The 24,930-nt window shown below is 45.7% G+C and overlaps 1 protein-coding gene across 3 annotated transcripts in view; it reads left to right on the top strand.

The window, feature by feature from the left end:
- LOC135897866 (uncharacterized) overlaps positions 1-24,930 on the top strand; it is a 47,547-nt gene that overhangs the window by 11,563 nt on the left and 11,054 nt on the right. For all 3 annotated transcript variants that reach the window (XR_010563177.2, XR_010563176.2, XM_065426559.1), the window contains exon 3: positions 20,703-20,969. Coding sequence is in view for 1 of the 3 variants with exons in the window: in XM_065426559.1 (XP_065282631.1) it covers positions 20,703-20,969 (267 nt within the window). In the remaining 2 variants the exon portion in view is untranslated. The remainder of the gene's footprint in view (positions 1-20,702; positions 20,970-24,930) is intronic.

Genomic DNA, 24,930 nt, shown 5'->3' with positions numbered 1-24,930 from the left:
TAGTGGACAGGACGACGAAACGAAGCTCCGAAACGTCTACTTCAGCCTTTTGCATGGTGCTCGCACGTGGTTCCAGAACCACGAAAAATATTCTGACATCATGGCGTTAGTTCTCTTGCAGCCTCTTGGGCACTTACGCCAGGACCGATCGCCGAGAACGACCAGAATGGGCCCTCCCATCTAGTATTCAGAAACCCAATGAGAGCGCGGCTATATCAGTGGAAGAAATGGCGCGCCTCTTCAGGCGAGCTGACCCTACCATGTCGGAAGACAAGAAGCTGCGTCATTTGATGACAAGGCGTGAAAGAGCAACTTTTTGGTGAACTCATTCGTAGATCGCCTCAAATGGTTGCGGAGTTCTCACTGAAGCCGTCCCCATGGAGTAGGCCCTGCACCAGTGTTCCCACCAGTACGATAGGCAAGTGAATCTCTCCTCTGCTGCCAGTGGCCTAGGAGCTCTCAGGACTGGAGTCGCTTCGTGAGAATATTGGATCGGTAGTCCGCGACGAGCTGCGACAGCTGCATCAGGTGCAGCAGCTTTCAACCAAACTCATAGCTAGCGTCGTGCGGGGCGAAGTACAGCATACGCCCGGTACACCACGTTACGAAAGAGCACTTCCAATTGCTCCACCACTTCAGGCATTCACAACTTCAAGTGAACCTCGACGCACAACTCACGCTAGCGTTATAGGAGGAACCACCACGTCACTGGCGAGACCTCCTGCCATGAGCTAATACTATCGTGCGACATATGCCGACAAATTCGGGCACCCTACACCTGCACGAGCGCCTCTTCCTGCCGTGCTTCAGTCAATGCAGGTGGTTCCTTATTTTGTAGAGGCTTGACCAGCCGTACGTAAATCAGACATTTGGCGCATGTACGATCGACGACCGCTGCGTAACCACTGTTGAGCGGCGGGTCATGTGTACCGAGAGTGCCTGTAACGCCACCTTGGACTCCTACCAATTCCTATCAATTTTTCCTATCAATTCCTATCGGGTCGGGTTTCCTATCAATTCAACACGACCATGTTTTGGGCAACGGCCACCGCAGCTTGAAGATTTTATCGCCCGACAGGGCGCGCCAGTCGCGAACGCCGTCACCACGACCATCCTATTCGGGAGGTACAGGTCGGACATAGCAAAGACAATCTCCTAGCCCTCGCCTGGAGAACTAACCTCAGTGACCTACGGAGGCGAGGCCACTCACACTTGACGTTCAGAAGGCCTCCAATCGACGCGACCTCAGACCGACGGCAACGACTGTCTCATCATCATCATCATCAGCCTGGTTACGCCCACTGCAGGGCAAAGGCCTCTCCCATATTTCTCCAACAACCCCGGTCATGTACTAATTGTGGCCATGCCGTCCCTGCAAACTTCTTAATCTCATCCGCCCACCTAACTTTCTGCCGTCCCCTGCAACGCTTCCCTTCCCTTGGAATCCAGTCCGCAACCCTTAATGACCATCGGTTATCTTCCCTCCTCATTACATGTCCTGCCCATGTCCATTTCTTTTTCTTGATTTCAACTAAGATGTCATTAACTCACGCTTGTTCCCTCACCCAATCTGCTCTTTTCTTATCCCTTAACGTTACACCTATCATTCTTCTTTCCATAGCTCGTTGCGTCGTCCTCAATTTGAGTAGAACCCTTTTCGTAAGCCTCCAGGTTTCTGCCCCGTAGGTGAGTACTGGTAAGGCACAGCTATTATACACTTTTCTCTTGAGGGACAATGGCAAGCTCCTGCTCATGATCTGAGAATGCCTGCCAAACGCACCGCAGCCCATTCTTATTCTCCTGATTATTTCCGTCTCATGAACCGAATCCGCAGTCACTACCTGCCCTAAGTAGATGTATTCTCTCACGACTTCCGGTGCCTCGCTGCCTATTGTAAATTGCTGTTTTCTTCCGAGACTGTTAAACATTACTTTAGTTTCCTGCAGATTAATTTTTAGACCCGCTCTCCTGCTTTGCCTCTCCAGGTCATTGAGCATGAATTGCAGTTGGTCGCCTGAGTTACTAAGCAAAGCAATATCATCAACGAATCGCAAGCTACTAAGGTATTCTCCATTAACTTTTATCCCCATTTCTTCCCAATCCAGGTCTCTGAATACCTCTGTAAAGACGCTGTGAATAGCATTGCAGAGATCGTACGTCCCTGCCTGGCACATTTCTTTATTGGGATTTTGTTGCTTTCTTTATGGAGGACTACGGTGGCTGTGGAGCCGCTATAGATATCTTTGAGTATTTTTACATACGGCTTGTCTACACCCTAATTCCGTAATGCCTCCATGACTGCTGAGGCTTCGACAGAATCAAATGCTTTCTCGTAATCAATGAAAGCTGTATATAAGGGTTGGTTATACTCCGCACATTTTTCTATCACCTGATTGATAGTGTGAATATGATCTATTCTTGAGTAGCATTTACGGAATCCTGCCTGGTCCTTTACTTGACAGAAGCCTAAGGTGTTCCTGATTCTATTTGCGACTACCTTAGTAAACACTCTGTAGGCAACGGACAGTAAGCTGATCGGACTATAATTTTTCAAGTCTTTGGCGTGCCCTCTCTTATGGATTAGGATTCAATAAGCGTTTTTCCGAGATTCCGGTATGCTCGAAGTCATGAGGCATTGCGTATACAGGGTGGCCAGTTTCTCTAGAACAATCTGCCCACCATCCTTCAACAAATCTGCTGTTATCTGATCCTCCCCAGCTGCCTTCCCCTTTTGCCTATCTCCCAAGGCTTTCTTTACTTATTCCGGCGTTACCTGTGGGATTTCGAATTCCTCTAGACTATTTTTTCTTCCATTATCGTCGTGGGTGCCACTGGTACTGTATAAATCTCTATAGAACTCCTCAGCTACTTGAACTACCTCATCCATATTAGTAATGATATTGCCGGCATTGTCTCTTAACGCATACATCTGATTCTTGCCAATTCCTAGTTTCTTCTTTACTGTTTTTAGGCTTCCTCTGTTCCTGAGAGCATGTTCAATTCTATCCATATTATACTTCCTTATGTCAGCTGTCTTACGCGTGTTGAATAACTTCGAAATTTCTGCCAGTTCTATTCTAGCTGTAGGGTTAGAGGCTCTCATACATTGGCGTTTCTTGATCACATCTTTCGTCTCCTGTGATAGTTTACTGGTGTCCTGCCTAACGGAGTTACCACGGACTTCCATTGCACGCTCCTTAATGACGCCCAGCAGATTGTCGTTTATACCTTCAACACTAAGTTCCCCTTCCTGAGTTCAAGCCGAATACCTGTTCTGTAGCTTGATCTGGAATTCCTCTATTTTCCCTCTTACCGCTAACTCATTGATGGGCTTCTTATGTACCAGTTCCTTCCATTCCCTTCTGATGTCTAGGCTAATTCGAGTTCTTACCATCCTGTGGTCACTGCAGCGCACCTTGCCGAGCACGTCCACAACTTGTACGATGCAAGGGTTAGCGCAGAGTATGAAGTCTATTTCATTTCTAGTCTCGCCGTTCGGGCTCCTCCACGTCCACTTTCGTCTATCCCGCTTGCGGAAGACGGTATTCATTATCCATATGTTATTCTGTTCCGAAAACTCTACTAATAACTCCCCCCTGATATTCCTAGTGCCTATGCCATAGTCCCCCACTGCCTTGTCTCCTGCCTGCTTCTTGTCTACCTTCGCTGCGAAGTTGCCCATTAGTATAGTGCATTTGGTTTTCACTCTACCCATCGCCGATTCCACGTCTTCATAGAAGCTTTCGACTTGCTGGTCATCATGACTGGATGTAGGGTCGTAGACCTGTACAATCTTCATTTTGTACCTCTTATTAAGTTTCACAACAAGACCTGCTACCCTCTCGTTAATGCTATATAATTCCTATATGCTACCAGCTATATTCTTATTAATCAGGAATCCGATGCCTAGTTCTCTTCTCTCCGCTAAGCCCCGGTAGCACAGGACGTGCCCGCTTTTCACCACTGTATATGCTTCTTTTGGCCTCCCTAACTTCACTGTCTCAGGCTGTCTCAGGCTGGAGACAACTTTTCAATGAAAATCGCTGTGCGGATCGACGGTCGAAATGCTACTGCCTTTACACACACTTGCGCTGACTACTAGGTTATCAGCGGAAAACTGGCAAGCAGTTTAAAGAAAGTCGTTACGCCTTGAACTGGGATGCACGTACGAAAAGCTGGCGGACATGTCGTCAAATCACTTGGTTGCCGCACTTTTCGGGTGCAAATTCAAAAATATACGTTTCCGATCAGTTACCTTGCTCTCCGAGAATACTCCCGTGAATGAATAGTTGGAATAGCCTTTCTTCGAGGGTATGGCGCTATCGACGACCTCCGCCAACGCTGTACTTTTTTGTCTACAACAAAAAGCGCCGACATCAGAACCCTGCCGCCACAGAGCTGCTCCACGAATTTCTGATGACAGCGTTGCAATACCGCCTCGTGCTAGTATAATGATTCCGGTAACGTCCGAGGGCAAATTCGAAGGCGAAGTACGTGCAGACGGCAACGTCTCCCTACTACTTACCCTGGAATTAGCATGCATTGAGGAATACTTGTCGTTAGGGATGGCCAACCTCACGTCTTGATCACTAACTTCAAGAATGAATACTCACACTTCTTCTGTGGTACTGGCGTCGCTGACGCTGAAGCCGTGGAGGACGTCATTGAGTGTTTCGCTTGAGCAGAAAGGTGCAGCGATGCAGAATGCATTACAAATATTGACATGAACAACGAGCTGTCGGAGGACAATAAGAAGACACTGCGAGGACTGTTCTTTGAATTCAAGGACTGCTTTGCTCGATCGTCTAAAGTATGTCCGACGCCAATCACGCAGCGCAGGATAATCATTTATGACGATGCACATCCTATTCACCAGCACCCATACCGTGTTTCGCAGAAAGAACGTGAAGCAATTCAACAAGTCAAGGCAATGTTTGACGATTGCGTCATCCAACCTTCAAACAGTCCCTGGTCGTCAATAGTTATCCTGGTAAAGAACAAGGACGGCACTCTCTGCTTCTGTATCGATAACAGAAGACTCATCAACATCACAAGGAAAGGCACGGTCTATCCGTTGCCGCGCATAGATGACTGTCGACCGGCTACGGCAAGCCATGTATTTTTCCACTCTTTACTTGAAAAGTGGGTACTGGCCGGTTGAGGTAAACAAGCCTGACCAAGAGAGAACAGCCTTTGTCACTCTGGATGGACTTTACGCGTTCCGAGTATTCCGCTCGGGTTGTGCTCTGCTTCGGCAAATTTCTAACGGATGATGGAGGACACTGTGCTAGCTGACCTAAAATGGCAAATCTGTCGGGTCTACCTGGATTATGTGGTCGTATTTTCCGGCAGTTTCGCCGGACATCTTAAGCGGCTGCAGCAAGTGCTCGAAGAAATCTGATCGGCCAATCTCGCCCTAAAGCCTCAGAAATATCACTTTGGTTATGAAGAACTGAAGTTCCTTGGACATGCCGTGAGCGCGGAAAGTGTGCTTTCCGATCCTGAGAAAACTTCCGTGTAGCTGATTTCCCAACACCTACCCACAAGAAAAGCGGTTGTAGTTTTCTGGGGCTGTGAGCATACTACCGGCCCTCTATACTCAATTTTTCTAAATCTGCCAAACCACCCACTCGTCTTACTAGGGACCACACGACGTTCATCTGGAGCTCTGAACACGAAGCGGCTTTCACTCAGCTTCGACAACGCCTGGCATTGCCCCCTGCTCTTGAGCATTTCGACGAGCAAGTCGAAACGGAAATTCATACCGATGCCGTTAACGTCGGTCTGGGTGCGGCGCTCGTACAGCGGCAGGAGAACGGCGAAGGGTCATAGCTTGCGCTAGTCGCACCCTATCATGACTTCAGTCCAATTACACTACCATGGTGAAAGAGTGTTTCCCATCGTATGGGCACTTGCAAAGTTCCGCCCTTATCTCTATGGCCACCCATTCAGGGTCATGACGGATCATCAATCCTTATCCTGGCTGGCAAACCTAAAAGACCCTTCTGGACGACTGGCACGGTGGAGCCAGCGTCTGCAGGAGTACGACATGACCATCGTGTACAAGTCAGGCCGCACACACGACGATGCAGACGCATTGTCGCACGCGCCTGTTGAACCTGCCGATCAACACACCAAAGATGATAGCATTGTTCTCGGGGCCACAAGCAAGGCAGACTCATCTACACGGGCGCAAGCAGATAGTGGATTGTGACCTATCATTGAACAACTACAAGGCGACATCGTACGTCTGCCCCGACAAATTGATCGCGGATAGTCTTCGTTTTGTTTGCGACAGGGAATCCTATATAAGAATAACTCTGCTATTGATCGTACCAGCACAGGCTCATGACGAAATCCTGTTCGCAAGCGGTGGCGAGCCTGAGTCTGGCCACTTGGGTTTCACTCGAACCGTTCCTAGTGTACGCAAATCCTACTACTGTCCGAAACTCACCAGTTTTCGTGAAAGATACGTCCAAGCCTGCCGTAAATACCAGCGCTGAAAGTCACCCAATGTGAAACCTGAGGGATTGCTGATTCCTATCGACCCACCTCGAGGGTTCTTCGATGAAGTCGGCATGGACCTGCTGGGCCCGTTTTTGTTGTCTACTTCCGAAAACAAGTGGATCATAATTGCCAGAGACAGTTAACCCGCTATTCTGAAACAAAGGCTCTTCCTACTTGCACAGCTTCTGAGGTTGCACAGTTTTTCGCATAGAACATTGTACTACGTCATGGTGCCCCAACCCGTGTCATCACAGATCGAGGGGCGGCGTTTATGGCAAGGCTGCTTGAAGAATTTTTCAAATTAGTTACACCACGCACTGAAAGACGACTGCTTATCATCTGCAAGCAAATGGCTTGACCGAAACGCTTAACAAAACGATGACCGAGGTGATGTTGATGTGCATAGACGTGCTGCATAAGACGTGGGACGAAGTACTACCCTAGGTCAAGTTTCTGTACAATACTAGTACGCGAAAGACCACACGCTTCACGCCGTATTCTCTTGTTTGCGGTGGTGAAGTGCAGAGGATGCTAGATTCCATGTTACCACGTGACAATTCTGACAGTCTTGATGAAGGCACCGAGCTTGTTGTGCAGCGTGCCGAGGAAGCACGCCAACTGGCTCGCCTGAGCATCAGGAAACCACGGTCTATTGACGCGCGACACTACATCCTCTGCCACTTTCAAGTTGACTGCCAACCGGGTGACCCAATGTCAGTTTGGACCACCGTCCGCCATGAAGACCTTTCGGAAAAACTTATGAGCCCGTAATTCGGCACTTACGAAGTGCTTCGTCGAGTGAGTGACCTCCACTATGAAGTTCTTCCGGATGGCACCCAGCCAGCTCGACGCCGACAACCGCGGCCCGAGATCGCGCACGTCGTGCGGTGAAAACCATTTCGCACACCATAATAATCATGGGTTTCGGTCCATTGCGTTTGTCCTGGAACAGTCCTCTCCGCCCGTGGACGATTTCTTTAGCATCGAGTCGATGCTCTTCTGGGAGGAGGGTAATGCCACACCCTTGGGCCATGCACTTGGGTCACTTGCTCCCAGAAGAAGACGAGGACAGGCTGGCTCACAAGCTTGCGCCTTGCTTTGCCGGTGCTGCGCTGCCCCTTCGACGACTCGGACTTTAATAGCCTCTTTTAACAGTCGCCTGTCAGTTAAACGTGACAATATTAGGCGACATAAATAACCATATACAGGACCTAGATGTCTACATCGACTACAACGAGAAGTCAATGATTAGATTTTTGGGGGCAACATAACCACGTTATCATGAATAGAAGCTCTAAGTGTGATGGGCAGCCCCCATGGGAAATAGGAAACCACCAATCGACCATTGATTACTGTCTGAAGAGGGAAGGAATTTATGATAAGCTTAAAAATATAGTCATTGACGAGGAAATGTATAACAGCGTAGCGAGCAACCATAAACACATCATCTTGAAAATGTGATATGTAGCTGAGTAAGAGAGCACGGAGTGCAAAATGGCCAGTGCAAATTTGAGCGCTCAAAGAAGAACAAATTTAATCACAAGAGTCGAAGAAGAACTTATCGAATGACCAAGCAGAGAGTGGAGTTATAGTGAGCTTCTGAGTGTAATTACGAGATAAATACTGGAACAGAAGCAACATGCTCATTAGAAAACAAAAACAAACACCAAAAAGCTGGTGGAACAGGGAGATAGCCGAAGCGATCACCGAACGACAGGCAGCATCATGAGAGCACGGGCAGGCAAAGAAAGCGCAGTTGCCGCAGTACGAAGAAACCAGAAATTGGGAAATATACCCGGCAATAAAATCATTGGTTCAAATACTGGTTCAAGCAAAAATAGAAGGTGAAATTGAACGTTGCTTGTCAGAAATACGTGAGAAAAATAAGGCCGCAACTAGAATATTCTGGAATTACATAAACGTACTGACCACGAAGGTTGGAACAGTACAACATGTCCTAGACGAAGATGGTAACAAACTGCAAGGGGAGGCAGCAATAAGTTACATCCGAAAAATACCAGTGCTGTCTTTCCAAGGCATTTACGAGCGATTATAAAAGGAAAAAGATAGCATGCAAGAAAACCAGATGGAAAAGGGAGCTGTTGCTAACAAATCTCAACTGAAAGAAAGCCCAGAATAAAATACCTAAGCGCATTTGCATAGGGCAAGACGAGGTTCCATTAGGCTGATTAATTAACTAGGACAGAAAAGTAAGTGAGCTCTGTTGAAAACAATAGGAAAAACGTTAAAAAAAGAAGAATACCAATCAACTGGCGACAAAGTATAATGAACTTATTTATGAAGGTAGAAATGTAGCATTCACTCATATGGGTCAGCGACCAATATAGATAAACACAGGTTAGCAATGCAGGCTAATAAATTAAAGCTGCAAGCATAGGCAGATAATAGTGGCAGATTGCGAGAACTTCCTTACAGCTTCACAATCGGTCGGCTTCTAGATGATATGTTATTTGTACATACTCAAGGTATTAAAATATCCAGATAAGAAACGATAGTTCTACATACGATTTCTTTAGACATTACCGGAGCGTGTGAAGGCGTAAAGCGCAACAAATTCTGGGATATTCTGAAAGGGGAAAGCATCGGCGGCTACTTTATACAGCTTTTTATTGAGATTTACCCTGGAAAATAGACTTCGCATTGAAGGGGAAGAGATGTAGAGCGAGGAGCAAGTTGACATCAACAAGGAACTGAGACTGGGGTGCCCTCTATCACCTGTGCTGTTTACGGTGTACTGGTAATGATATGAAGGACGCTACAGGGCCGCAATATCGGGTTTATTGTCTCATAAAAACAAGGAGGTAGAATAGTAAAGAAGTAGCTTCCAGATTTCTTTCATGCGGACAGCATTGTGTTGCTATATAACAAGCAAAGTGACATGTAACGTCTGGCTAATATCTGTGCACAAGAAGACGAGAATTCGGGTGTGCATATTAGCGCTAAATGATCGGGTTTTATGGTATTCAATGGAAACACTGAGCAAGCAGTGTCAATACTGGGCCAGAAAATACCTTCGGTAAAAGAATATAAATACCTTGGTATATGGATGAAAGCAGGGAATACATCAAAACACAGGAAAAAGAATAACAGCAAAGTTGAAGAGAAATGTGGCCAAAATGAAACACAGAACGCTATGGGGATACAATTGGCACCAGGTGCTCCGGGGTATGTGGAAAGGTGTAATGGTTCCCTGAGTTACAATAGGAAATGCGGTTGTTTGCTTGAAGTGAGGGGTATAATTAGGACTCCGTCAAAAAGTCCAGTGGGACGCCTTGAATTAGGCGCTCGCGGGAAGATTATAAATGAAGCTATCAGGGTCATATGGCCTGAACAATTCTGAATCAAGGAAAGCTCAGAGTAAAATTTATTATAAAGAATGACTCAGGAACGCGGAAGAAAGTAAATGGGCTGGGAGATTGTTCAGATATTTGCACACCGAGAACATTGGTTCACAGCGGAACAAATGAACTAACAAGCTTGCTAGCAAGTATTCGACTGGTGTCGTGAACAACATGGTAACAAGGAACATCGAGCTAAAGATCAGACGTTGAGATAATGTCAGGGCTGGTGGCAATGTAAAATAAATCTGCTGTGTGTTAGTACTTTACTAGAAAAAACGAAATCACGAAACACATAATTTACGATAACTCAAAGGGAATCTCATTACTTTTCGAAGCGCGATCACGATTCCTAAGAACAGGCAATTATAAAGCGCGATAGAACAAGGAACAAGAAGCATGTGCTTGCTGCGGTAAAGCTAGGGAAACGATGGAGCATGTTTTGTTAGCATGCGAAGATATCTGCCCAGCGGTCGATATGGGCATCTCTGGCCTCTTTGAAACCCTAGGGTTAAGAGAGAGAGAAGGGGGAAGGTAAACATGTCCGCAATAGCGATTAGTAAGAAGCGATTGGAATGTAGGTGGAAGAAAAGCAGGGAAACGAGAGGTGTACGAAAGCAAAATTCGAAATAGGGTTTCGGAACGTTTGATGATGGGAATATTGCGTGGATTATTTACTCCTTTTCGTCTCTTTCCTTCTATAGCATAGGTGCATTAGGCAATATAATAACTAGGGCTTGGCGGCGCAGCGCACTGCCCCATTGCAATGGGGATGCTCATAGCATCCATCTATCCAGCGGAGGCGCCCGGGGTACGCCGAAAAGAAAAAAATAAAAGAACCAGACACTCGCCATCACGCATCCGCCGCTGCGCCGTAATGTGTAATTAAACGCTTTTTTGTTTTGCGGCTCGAATGGATTCTAAGTGCACTGGGTACGTTTGCGCACGATGCGCCTTACACCACCATGCCTTCAAGGCGTCCGTGGTATTCGCTGGTAGTCAGGAACTTCGTTGAACAAAAGGCTTGCTATTATTTGCGTGCACCTGCGCTTGTGTTTGTACGCACGCATGTGTTTGTGTGTTGCCTGCATACGCTTACTTCTGTTGCGGCTTTTTATGCACTGCCACTAAGCTCTACTGTATATACAATTGAACCTATTATTTCTGCTGAATTTTCAGATGCGAAAGTATCAAATGGCCCATTTAGCAAAAAACCCGACGTCTGTAGCTGCGAAACGGCGCCCAAATTCCCAGTGGCTGCAGCTCAACGTTACAAGCGCGCCTCAGCGTAGCACAGCAGGCCAATCGAAACACCTGCTGCGGCATTAGCGCGCCAGGCGTCGCGCGACGGGACAGGGCATCCCCGCGTCGCTGGCGCGCCTCGACAGAACGGATATGGTGATGCTACGACAGGGGGCGAGACCAGTTGTCGGCGAGGCAGTGGCAGGACGCGCGGATACGGGTGCCGCCATCTCGCTCGTAGAAGCTGGCGCACAGTCCGTATCTCTCTCACCCCGACTGGGCCTAACTGCTGCACTCGCCTTCCGGTCTTGCTGCTACCTCTGCCTCTCGTCGCAGAGAGCGTCGATGGAATGCTAAATACTAAACCGCACCAATTTAATGGAAAACTCGATAACGTACCTCGCTTTACTTTAAATAATTTAACTGTTAAATGAATTTAACAATAATCGCACTTCAAATTTCGAAGGACCGCTCGGCAGGGTTCAATGGGACGTTATTCCCACTTTGACGCCGCCACGCACAAAAAGCAGGAGCGTGGGGGTTAGTGCCTCTTGTTGAGTCTGAATCACACGCACAACGACCAAGGGAAGCAGGCAGAGGTAGGAAACAGTGAGATGGTGATTATCGACCGCGACTCAAACTGCCTACGTGCTCACAAGCAATTGTGAAGAGGGTGAAAGGTGATAAAATATTGGCGGAAGGGACATTTCCTGGGCCGAAACTGGGTTCGGTCATGGTGCGAGTAAAAGCAAAGCTCGGTGTAGATTGTGGTGTGCTCTGTGCCGGAGGTGCCTGTACGTGACAGTCACGTACAAAGAGCCGTATTTGCTACTAATCTGGCGGCGATATGGAAAATGAGTCAACAAAGAGATTTCGATATTGTCGAAGTAAAGAGTCAGGTGAGAAGGTGTGGTGGTTTTGGAAGAGACGGGATCCACTTCAATTACAGGCTTCTACGAGTAGTGTGCTGGCGAGTTGCTGATAGCGCTGTTGACTCTTTAGGGGGCCATGGGCGCTCAGGACGGCAGAGTAGGTAGGTAGTAATGAAGATGGTCCCCTAACGTAACCTCAGACTATAATCGCCGTCAATAGTAGAAAAAGGAAGAAAGCAGGGAGGAGAGCTCGCCATGCGATAGGCTACATAAACATGCAGGTCGGCAGATTAAAGTAAAAGTGGGCAGAGATTGAGGAGCAGTTCAATAGAGAACAAATAGGGGTGTATACGGTTACAGAAAGGCACGTTAAGGACTCGGAAGAGCGGCACAGTGATTGAGAATTATGTTTGGGAAAGGTGCAACAGAACTATGTCACAAAGAAGGGAGGGGGAGTCGGAATGCTCATCCTCCAGAGAGCCATGCGGAAAAGGGTAAATTCAAAATGTCAAGTGCATCTTTCGTTATCAGGTAAAATTAGTGGGAGAAAAATTTGGCTCGGTAGAGCCGCACAGTGATTGAGAATTACGTCTGGGAAAGAGTGAATTCAAAATGTCAAGAGCATCTTTAGTTATTAGTTAAAACAAGAGGGAGAAAATTTTGGCTTGGCGTTACATATTTGTTGAGCGAAAATAATTGCACTGACAAAAATAAAGTTAGTGGAATTCATAAGTGCTGATATTAAGGGTTTCGGGAATGATGCCGAAATTATACTACTAGGTGACATGAATGCCCACATACAAGATTTATATGGCTATACCGGCAACCGCGGGAAGTCAATGCTAGGCCTTTGTGAGCGACATAATCCTGTTATCGTGAATGCATGGCATAATAAGTGTGAATGGACGGCAGATGACGCAGAAAGTGGGTAACCGGCAATCAGCCATTGATTACTGCTTGATGACAGAAGGGATTCATGATAACTTGTGAGGAATGGTCATTGACGAGGAACCCTATAGCAGCATAGGGAGTGACCATAAACGGATCGTTTTGAAAATGGAATATGTTGTTGGGAAAGAGAGCAAGGAGTGAAAAATGGACGCTCCAAATGCGAACGTTGAAAACATAACAAATATTGTCACTCGAGTCAAAGAAGAACTTGTCAAATGGCCCAGAAAAGTATAAGAATATAGTGGGCTTCTAAGTGTGATGACGACAGAAATACGGAAAGAGAAACAACATGTTCGTTGGAAAGGAAAAAAGAAAGAGAAAAGCTCGTGGAACAGGGAGATACGAGAAACGATTGCCGAACGACAGAAAGCATCCCAAGAGCATATGCAGGCAAAGAAGGTGCAACTGTCGCCGGGTTAAGTAGCCAGTAAATTTATTTATTTATTTATTTATTTATTTATTTACACATACTGCAGCCTCTGTGAAGCTACTGCAGGAGTGGCAGTGAGGGAGCGAAAAGGAAAAAGAAGGCGAGAAAACCAAATACAGGCACAAAAGAATATGAATATCAAGTAAATGCAATGGTTTTCAAAGATTCCTGCATATGTAAAGAACGGACGCTTCAAGGTAGTGAATTCCAGGCTTCAATGGTCAGTGGAAATAAGCTCTGCTTGAAAATCTCCGTTCGGCAAAGGAAATGAATGAGGTTAAGATTATGATAACTCCTAGTGATAGAAAGTGTACTAAAGTTCAAATAATTATATAGTGTAACAAGGCGCTGATAATGAACCAGCGAGTGTAAACATGTGATGCATTCTGAGCGGCGGGGAGATGAAATAACTGTAAGACAGGTAGATGTATAATGGGAAGAAGCGGAAAAATCTCGGCTATAGTTGCGAAAAATGAAGCGCACTGACTTCTTTTGGACTGATTCTAATTTCTTAATATCGGGTTTCTTATGATGATTCCATATGATGCAGCCATGATCAAGAATGGGGCGCATAAGCGTTTTATTCGTCAGCAGTTTGGCATCCTCCGGAGCCCTACGTAATGAATGATGGAGGTAACCGAGACGTTTAAAAGCTTTGTTACATATGACATCAATGTGTTTCGACCAAGACATGTCATGAGAGAAGTGAAGACCAAGGTATTAAAATCAGTTACTCTTTTTAAATGGGGACCATGGAAAGTGTACGTGAAAAGTGATGGAGATAGCCCTCTGGAAAAAGACATGGAAACAGTTTTAGAGAAATTAAGGTTGATTTCCCATTCCTTGCACCAACTATAATATTTTGCAAAGGAGTCCTTAAGTAAATCATGATCCAGTGGGGTGTAATTATTATGATATAGGACGTAATCATCAGCGTAAAGACGAATATTAACGGACTCCCAAAGCGGCAAGTCCTTGATATATAAGAAGAAAAGAAGCAGGCCTCAAACGGAACCGTGTGGGACGCCAGATAAAATTCTGACAGGAAAGGAAATAGAGCCGTTAAAGTGCACAGACTCAGAACGCTGGGTTAGGAAACTTTGTATCCAACCAACCATAGAAGGGTTATTTAGAATGGAGTTAAGCTTGTAGAGGAGTTTTGGGGGTAGGACAATATCGAAAACATTGGATAAGTCAACAAAAATGGCGTCAATCTGTCCGCCTAAATCTAATGACTGAGAAATATCGTGCGTGAATTCGATTAGTTGGGTACTAGTGCTATATCCGGGACGGAAACCATGCTGGTAATTAGTAGGATACTGTGACTTTCCAGCAATTCCGTGACGCGTTTAAAAATTATATGTTCGAGTAACTTGTATGAATAGGCAGTTAAGGAAATGTGTCTGTAGTTCTGCAGAAGCTGAGCGTTACCAGATTTGTATATAGGAATTACCTTAGCAAGCTTCCAGCATTGGGGAACAGTGTCGGTGGATAATTATTTACGGATGATAACGGAGATGTATCTGCTTGTCGAAAGTGAGCAGCGAACGAGGAAGGAATTGGGCATGTCATCTGGGCCGCAGCTCTTTTCAGCATCTAAATGGAGGATCACGTTCAGGCCACCTGAACTAGAGACGACGATATCTTCAATAGGAGGGTATGACTCACAGCTAAAAGGTGGAAGTGAAGAGTTATCATTTGTGAACACGAAATGAAACTATGTGTTAAAAGCGGAAGCAATCGTGATTGAATCTGAAACTGCAACGTCTTCAACAATTAAACTGTTTTTTGTGCCTAACTTGACCGCTGGGCAGATATCACATTCTAATAAAACTCGCTCCCTCGTTTCCCTAACTCTAAAGCAGCAAGCACATGCTTCTTCCTCCTTCTTGTACCTCGCTTTATAGGTGCCTGTTCAAAGGCATCCTCATGCCGCTTTTAAAAGTAATGTGCTTCGCTCTAAGTTATCATAAATAGTTTCTTTGCCGATATCGTTTTTTTTCCTCTTAAGTAGTTACTCATGGCAGGTTTCTTTTCCATCGCTGCCACCCATGAGATTATTTCAGCCTCTCTGACTTTCCGCTTGACATTCTTTGTTGCTGTGTTGCTCGCCTTACAGGCCACATACTTGCTGGTAAGCTTGCTAGTTCTTTTCCTCCACTGTGAATCAATGTTTTCCTGTACATATACCTCAACCCTCTCCCGGCCATTTACTTTCTTCCATAATCCTCAGTCGTTCTTCATGCTCAATTCACTGCGAGCTTCCCCCACTTCATAGCTAGTCCAGCCCATGGCACCCTCCACAGCTTCATTTGCAGTCTTCCAGCGAGCGCCCAATGCGAGGTGTCCCACTAAACTTTGGTTCCTATCGAGTCCTGATTTTACCCCTAATTTAAAGCAAACAACCGCATTTTCAAAAGTAAGTCCTGGAACCATTATACCTTTCCACAAACCTCAAAGCACCTCGTACCTATTGCCTCCCCATAGCGCTCTGTGCTTCATTATGGTTGGATTTCTCGTCCCCTTCACAGTTATTGTTTTTCCTGTGTTTCCATGTATGGCCTTCATTTATTCATATACCAAGATATTTATATCTTTTTACCCGAGGTATTTCCTGGCCTGTATTGCCACTATTTCTTCACTGTTGTCATTAAATACCATAACACCTAATTTTCTAACACTGAATTTCAAAGATAAACCATCGCTTACGTGTCCACAGATATTATTCAGACGTTGAAAATCACTTTGCTTCTTAGCTAGCAACACACTGTCGTCCGCATGAAACAAACCTTGAAGCTGCTACTCTACTACTCTCCCTCTCCATCATCGCCATGTACATCATAAATAACAGTTGGGATAAAGGGCACCCCTGCTTCAGTTCCTTCTTGATATGAACTTTCTCCTAGCTCATCATCCCTTCCCATTCACCGCAAACCATATTTTCTAGGTAAATCTCTCTCAAAAGCTGTAGGCAGTCGCCGCTCAATACTTCCCCTTTCAGAATATTCCACAAAATGTGGCGTTATAAGTTTTGATACGCTCCTGTAATGTAAAAAAGGCCACGTATTACGGTCTGCTTTGTACTTTTGATATTTCAATACGCGGAGTAAGAACAAATAAGTTATCATACAAACTCCTACCTATTCTGCCATTCTGAAGTTCTCCCAAAATGCCATTATTATCTGCCCGTGTTTGCAACTTTAATTTCATTCCCTGCATTGCGAACCTGAAAACTACCGATGTAATGGTCAATGGCCTATAGGAGTGAATTTTATCGTCTCCCAATTACCTTTGTAATTAAATTCATTCTACTTTGCCGCCAACTGTCCGGTATTCTTTCATCAATAAACGTTTTTTTCACTGGTTTCAGCAGAGCTTCCTTACTTTTGGTACTAGTTCATTAATCTGCCTGACTGCATCGAACCTCGTTTAGCCCTGTGGCTGTGCGCTTAGGAATTTTCTCTTCGGCTTTCTCCGAGTTGACATTTGTCAGCATCAGCTCCTTTCCCACCTGGTTATCTTTCATGCTCTTTTTTTTCTTTAAATACAAACTCATTATTGCCTTGGAAAGATCCGGCTATTAATTTTCGGATGTAATTTATTGCCGCTTGCCGTTCCGGTTTGTTTCACTTTCGACTATGATATGTTGTTGTATTGTTGTTGACTTCCTGCCTAATAATGTTATCTGGTTCGAAAATGTTCTACGCGAGGCCTTCTTTTTGTGACGTCATACTGACAACCAACGTTCACTTTCACGTTTTGTCTTTCCTTCAACCACTATTTGAACAAAAGACTTTTTTCCCGGCATAATTACTGGCCACTTCACGCTCCGGCAACTGCGCCTTCTTTGCTTGCCTGTGCTCTCGGGATGCTATCTGTCGTTCGGCGATCGCTTCTCGTATCTCCCTGTTCCGTCAGCTTTTCCGTTTCTTTTTTCCTCTCCAACCAACATGTTTCTTCTCTTTCCGTAATGTCAGCGCCACATATCGGTGAAGCCGGGAGATAGCCGCGATGGCGGCATATGGCCTGGGAGATCGGAGGATGTCGCAGGCCAACGAAAACTGTTATAAACGTGCGCTGCTCTTCGCATGCTGTGCACTAGCGTACACTGTACGCTCTAGTTACGTACGCTATATATTAATTAACTGCCTAATCTTCACGCTGGCTTTAAGAAATACGACAGCTCCAGTGCACTCGGTGGCTCCGAGGACGACGTCCTTTGCGCTGTTGACGACGCCTGCAAAGCATATGCGCAGGGCAAATTATCTTGCATTTTTCACGTGGAGACCTCTTGTGACAGCGACTAGCGAGATTTAGTAGCCGACATTACGCTATATAAATTATGTCATGTTCAAAGTTTTCTGTATTTCCAAAAGATGTGGGTCGACCCACATTCAAGATAAAATATATAGTTCAATATACAGCAGCAACCTACATTCGTGCCATCACCATGTTCTAGTTACTCCGCTACTTATGTTTGCTCATTCAACTTCCTGCGTCCCATCAACAAGCGCTTCGTACTTAGGGTTTGAAGTAGACGCGTATTGTGTTTGAAAAACTATAAATGTGTTATTGGAATTGCTATTACTCCTATTATTTTATTACTTCCATCATGTATTTCTAGAAATCTCAATTTCTTTTTTTACGTTGTGGGCTGGACAATTGTTGCAGGAGAAGCGCACTTCTTACTCCTCCTTTTTACTGAGTACGGGTGTGTCCGCCTTGTTTCATGTGGTGGTTACCGTTCGTCTGGTGTCCACTCTCCCAGAAATCTGAATCAATGTTGTTTTTTTTGTATATTATATGCTTCCTTATAATATGTATGATCATGTATGTTGAGCTATATTATATGCGTTACTTATAGTGAACTGCAGTCGTAAGCATTGTGCACTTTGTTCCATGTTGGTGTATATACAGGGTGTCCCAGCACCAAGATTTATAATTACGCATGTGCGACGTAGCTGGGCAGAACGCACGTAATGTTTTTGCCGTTTCATGGAGAAACTCGAACTATATTTTTGCATCTCCCGTAATTACATATATTTTCTTCGTTAATTATTGAACTTCTCGAATATATAATTACAAGAAAAGTGTTAATCATAAAATTATAGAGCAACATGAAAAACTCCCTATGCAGCTCTCCGTTGCTCAATAGGTGCGAGATCAAATAGTTTTTCCGATCGTGAAAGAAGCTCGCGAATACACGCAAAGGGCCTCGAACGGCCAGTCGTGGGGCAATCGCGCAAACCGGCACCCTTCTAGGTGTCGTATGGACGTGCAGGTGCCAAAATTTTATTCGGATACCGACAGTACACCCGAGAACACCGCAATACGGCAGACGAAGGAAACACATTCGAGCCTCTGAAAAAATTAAATTATGAGGTTTAAAGTGCCAAAACCACTTTCTGATTATGAGGTGCGCCGCAGTGGAGGACTCCGGAAATTTCGACCACCTGAGGATCTTTAACGTGCACCGAAATCGAAGCACACGGTGTTTTCGCATTTCGCCCCCATCGAGATGCGGCCGCCGTGGCCGGGATTCGATCCCGCGACTTCGTGCTCAGCAGCCCAACACCATAGCCACTGAGCAACCACGGCGGGTCCTCTGAAAAAGAACGCTTCGCCGATGAAGAAAAATCTCCGCCCAAACACTTCGTACAAGTTGTTAACTAGCGAATCTGAAACGCGTGGCCCTGTTGTTTATCCCTGGATTAATCCCGACGGTTCCTTAAACGATGGTTTGGTAGGCTGCCGGATCCTCGTTCCGCACTTGCTGCTTGCTCTCGGCTGCACGAGCCTGTTGTTGTGCCCGAGCTGCAGCATTGGCACGGTGCAGACGTGCTCGTTGATCGTTTTACTCGCAGCGTTCTGCTCGAAAGCTGCCTGCTGCTCAGGACCACGCATGACGCGTGGCCTACACCTTTGGGAGCCGGAGAGAAAGTGCTGCGCGCACGCTCGGCTGCGATGGAGAGCAGCGACGCCACTACTGGCGCAGCCAATCGCGTGCCTCGTTCTTTTATTGCGCATGCGCATGGGGTTGCGCAGGAGTTTTCGGCGTACAGGTGACATAGTTTAGTAGAACTTGTTGTTGGGCCAGTTGGTAGGTATTAGCGAACATTGTTTAACTGCGCGAGCAAACGAACCACAAAGACAGCGAGGGACAAGGACAAGGACAGACTAACTAACGAATCGGCTACCCATATACAGCTTCGCCGTAAAGTTTGCCCTGCTTGCGGATCGCATGTGATCCCGTGGCTGTAGGGAAATGCCATATTCAGTGTCCAAGTATTAACCCAGGTGAATCAATTGCATGAGCAGCAACCAGGTAAATTCAACCAATGGTGTGTATATATATATATATATATATATATATATATATATATATATATATATATATATATATATATATACTGGCAAAATTCGTTGGTCGCTCTTAAGGTGTGGCTCATATGGTATATCTGTCTTGCGGAAAGTCCATTAGTTTGGAAGACAGGGAGTGCATTGAACGACTATGCACAGATGCGTACTTTATCACGTAAAATTATAGAACGCATGCGCTCCGGTCGTGCTTACATTCCTACATTTCTGTGAGCTATGCCTTCTTGATATCAAGATTTTAAAATAAAACAAGAATACGCTTAACAAGAACATTTTACGGCTCTTTCATGCAATTACAGAAAGCGAAGTACTGCTTCTGTGGGTGCTCTAAACGACCGGAATCAGCCTTCTAAGCAACGTGCTGCTGGATACTCACTGGTTATTTTTTTTTTCATGAGCTTTCTGTCAGCGCACGGCCTTCTTTATTTTGTTGCGTGCATATATTCGCTTCCGGCTGAAAAACAAGCTCATAATGGTATTCTTTCTGCATGTTTATACCACACGCCATCTTCTTCGCCGTGTTCTCCTTATAAACTTTGTACTAACGAAATAGTTTTTAGTACTCATCAGCTATGTACGCAATTAACATCTCACTTCGCGGCCCTTATCCCATAAATGTAATAGCGGAAGGCTCTGGTACTGTGGGTGGATATTTGAAAGCAAAACATGGAAAAGTTTACAAGGCCACAGTACATCCTCATGTGCCTACGTCGTTTTCTTCTGGCTCTACGCCAACATGACAGAGCTGCCAGCCCGTTGACCCGTGCGCGACGTGTGTATGCATATCGCACGTGTGCATAGTTCTCTTCGCGCTATCGTCGTCATCCCCACTATCTTTCCCTCCTCCTTTTAACTTTTTCCTACTCCAAATAGCAAGCCGGGGCGAAATTCCTGTGGCCATCCTCCCTGCTTTTCTTCTAAGAAAGAGCTCCCCCTTTCTCTCCCTCTCTCTGTTTCGCCCAGACTGTTGGCGACGGTCAACGACTCGTCCTCCTCGATGGCGCCATGGCCTTCTTCTCCCTCCGCCGTACCAGTAGAGTTTGGCGCGCCCGTGCTGGTAGCGACAGCGGCGCCCCGCGAAGATGTCGAGTTGCTGCTGTCGGTGATGTTGACCACCGCGTGCGTCTTAATCTGCTTCCTCCTCTTGCTGGCCATCAAGTGCTGCGCCAATCTGTGCTGCATTGACTTGCTCTACTGCATCGCCCACTGCGGACGCCGACCACCCACAGCGTGAGCAGCGCTGTGCATGTTGCGTCTACAGAGCTTCCGGCTTTTTCTTCACGTTTGTGGTACAACGCGCGAACGTGAAAGCACAAAGCATAATATCAACACATACAGCCTGTCTACGAGAGGCCTGTTCCAACGCGTTAGTGCTCGCTAAAAATAAGAGTGGCAGTGGGTTCCACTCGCTTACGGTGCAGGGGAAAAATGAGTACCTGAATGCGTTGATTCTTGCGAAGTAAGGAGTTAGTAACCCTGCGTGCATATTTCTTGTTGTGATGGACGTTAGCGGGGAAAGAATAGCCATTATCCAATACCAAAGGGTGAACGCATGTTTATTTGTTGTACATGCTTTGATCAGCGGTTTCAGGTGGTGGGAGACTAAATACTTGTAAATTGCCAACCACACTGCAGAAAAAAATGCACGCGGCGCACCGTAGGTGGTAAAATGCAGCTATGGCAGCGCGGTAAAACCTACTTGTGGTGTGACCGCCCTTCACCTACGCGCACAAAACGATATAGGTGTAAGATGTCGCGCGCTTTTTGTTTCGCCAGCTGACCGATCGTTGCTGTGCTTACGTTCTTCAGCCTTCGTTCTTAACACGAGCCACATCATTGGATGATGATGACGTCGCTGCTGGTGTAACCATCATCATAAAGGTGTGTTCCTTTTTGTTGCAGCATCATCGCACTCAAAAGAGAAACAAGAATAAGACACTGAATGTCGCTTCTGCGTCCTTGTAATAGGATATGTCACACTATCACCAAAGACCTTTTCGCCAGGCCGTCTCGGCTTAGATCGATCATTGTAAAAACAATTGCAGACCACGATTCCCAAAAACAAAGCCGCAAAGCAAGCGCGAACAAGAGCTACCGCCAGCAGACGATAGTACGAAACGAGTCCTCCGGCCGGCACCATGCGTGTGTGCGAATCGAACGGTTGGGCATTCAAATATGGACCACCAACTAGCCCACCTTTCTCATTTACATCCGCTTGACACCCGTTTCCTGAACGCACGTCACTGAAGAAGCCGCTGTAATTGGTCTACTCTGTCCGTTCCACATAGCAAGCCACGCAAAATTGCCCCGAGGCTGATCCCTTCCATGGCACAAAATTTGCCGCGTAGTAGCTTCCAGGGCGTGCGGTTTGCAGCCGGTGGTGTGCCATGTGCGTTCTTCGCCTAGCTTGACGCAAATCAGCGCAACACATTGCAACGAGCATTTTCACCCATCTTGTTAGCCTACGAGGTCCGCGGTATCGCATTGCACACGTTAAGTGTCCAACTGTTTTAAAGAATATATTGTCCATAAGCCCGCAGACCTGTATGACAAGAGTGCGCAGCGAAGTACCGCGTGTCCAAAGGACCACAGACAGCCCAGCGACATCCTACGAATGGCGTTGCCGAGCATTAGGAATGTCCGCAGGACGTACGAAAAAATCCACACGGCATAGTAATGGACGTCTGAAGGAGTATAAGGCGCAATAACATTGTATTACTCGACTTATAAGACGGATGTCAGAAGCAGACGTTTGGACATTTACGAATTTTGTTGCCGCTTTTCACTACGTCCAACCGACATCCGCGGGATATCTGAATGTCCAGTACACGCCAGGTGCGGTACTTTCTTTGGTCCTTGGACATCCTTAGGACGTGACTTTTGTTAATCATGCGGACATTTGTAAAGGACTGCTAGGCGAGGCGGCCGTACGTTGCCAATAATAACGTGAATTTCAGAACAATAAAAGCAAATTTATAATAACTTTTATTAGTGCCTGCGGTGACAGTTGTTTAAATAGGAAATTTGAGGGAGCCGAATTTTAGTGCAGTCCCATTTTTTTACTCTTGAAAATTGCGTCTAATTCGGGACATATTTTAACGGATGTCAAACTCAATCCAAGAAACATCGAAACCGAGAAGGCCTCGCCGGTACGTCACACGGGAACGTCCTGTGACTAAATTTGAATGTTGGCATGTCGAGGCAAATACCGATTCTGCATGTCGCGACGTAGGTTCGCAAAGCAAAACGTGTCGTATGATGATTTGCCGTGATGTTCAGTTTCAGACTTCGTCGCGCTTTTCGTTACGGAACGTATTAATGTTATATGATAGCGGGGCTGCCTTTTTCGGGCTCTAGGTGCGCTCATTTTTGTTATTGCCTGCACTGACCTTTGAAATTCGTTGATGAATATCTTCGATTAGGATCACTTCTCAAGATTTCAAGGCAAGTTCACAACTAGGAAATTGATTTTCCTAAATACAAATATGCATACATCAAATGAGCGGCACGTAATACAAACAATGGTCGCTACTTATTTATTTATTTATTTATTTATTTATTTATTTTTCATCATACTGCAGGCCCAGTGAAGGGCCCTAGCAGGGCGGCAAAAGATTGAACAAAAACGACATGAGAAAAGAAAAGTACAAAGCATAATAGCAACATACACAGCATGTCATCGAATGGCCTGTTCAAAAGCGTTACTGCTGGTTAGAAGTAAGAGCGGCAGTTGGTTCCACTCGCACATAGTGCGGGGGAAAAAGGATTACTTGAATGTGTTGGTTATTGCGAAGTAAGGCGTTCGTGATCCGGCGTGCCTATTTCTTCTTGTCCTGGACGTTAGCGGTGAAAGTTCAACAGAGAACTTGTTATTTTTCAATAGAAAGAGAAATTTCAGCCTTTAAATTTTACGCCGACTTTGCAGAGAAGGTGTGGGATTTTCAAGGATCGAACTTTTGGGTGAGCAAGTGACGTGGCATTTTTAATATATAAAGCGAACAGCTTTCCGCTGAATTTTTTCTGGGGCATTAATGTTAGCTTTCTGTGGCGATCCCAGATATTGCATGCATACTCAATTTTCGGTCTAATTATGGTGGTATATGCCAGTGGTCTTACGTTAGGAGCTGATTCTTTTAGTTTATGCCTGAAAAAACAGAGTTTACGAAAGGGAGAGGAGTATACTGCATCTATATGTTGGTTCCGCCTAAGATTGTTTGTTAATGTTACTCCGAGGTACTTGTATTCTTGACTTTCTGAAAGGTTTCTTGCAGGGAGGCTATAGAAAAAAGAGTGACTGCTTCTTTTCTTAGTAGTTCGTATAAATACTGTCTTGTCAGCGTTAAGCCTCATTCCTCAGCTGCGGCACCATTCACTGATATTATGTAGGTTAGATTAAGTAATACCTGATCTTTCGGTGCCTTGATTTTATTAAACAAAACACAATCGTAAGAAAACATCCTAATTCGTACAGGAGTGATAATGTCTGTAATGTCATATATATAGATAAGAAATAATAACGGCCCAAGAACACTACCTTGTGGGACACCATAAGTTACTGGAAGGTTATTGGAACAGTGGCCATCAAATGCTTACATATTGTCGCAGTACTGTAAGACAGAAACTGAGAAAGAAGTAGAGTATTCGCGCGTGATCTCGCGGTAGTGTGCGCCAGCAAGGCCTTGCCTGTGGCTTCCTCTTGGGCCTCTGTTTCACCCTGTAAATAAACATCGTTCGTAACATCTTTGGTGGACGTGTGGGGTAAATTGTGGACTATCCTGGATGACCCAGCTCTACCAACTATCCGACGGAGTAGACGCTTAGCCGGTTTACGACCACAAGCAGTGGGCATGTCCGATTCTGTAGAAGACAATAAGGACCCCATCTGCGGTGAACCAGACCGCAACCATGAAGGTCAGGCTGGCTACTGGACACCACTGCGAGGGCAACCAACCTTTTCGGGTGAATGAAGACGTCGATAACTGGCTTGAACACTACAACAGAGCGAGTCGCCACAACCACTGGAGCACCACGAAGAAGCTCGATAACGTGGTTGTTTTTTCTCGCTTGAAAACCACAATAATGTTCTGACAAGCTCGAATAATTTTGCAGGAGAATTCACTAACTGCTTCGGGGACCTGATCTGTAAGAAAAAGAAGGCTGAGCAGACGCTTTCCCTACTAGCTCAATTACC

The sequence above is a fragment of the Dermacentor albipictus genome, chromosome 2, assembly GCF_038994185.2.
Source record: "Dermacentor albipictus isolate Rhodes 1998 colony chromosome 2, USDA_Dalb.pri_finalv2, whole genome shotgun sequence".
In the NCBI taxonomy this organism is placed as follows: Eukaryota; Metazoa; Arthropoda; class Arachnida; order Ixodida; family Ixodidae; genus Dermacentor; species Dermacentor albipictus.
The sequence above is the reverse complement of the archived record's forward strand: the minus strand, read 5'-3'. Positions and strand labels throughout refer to the sequence as shown.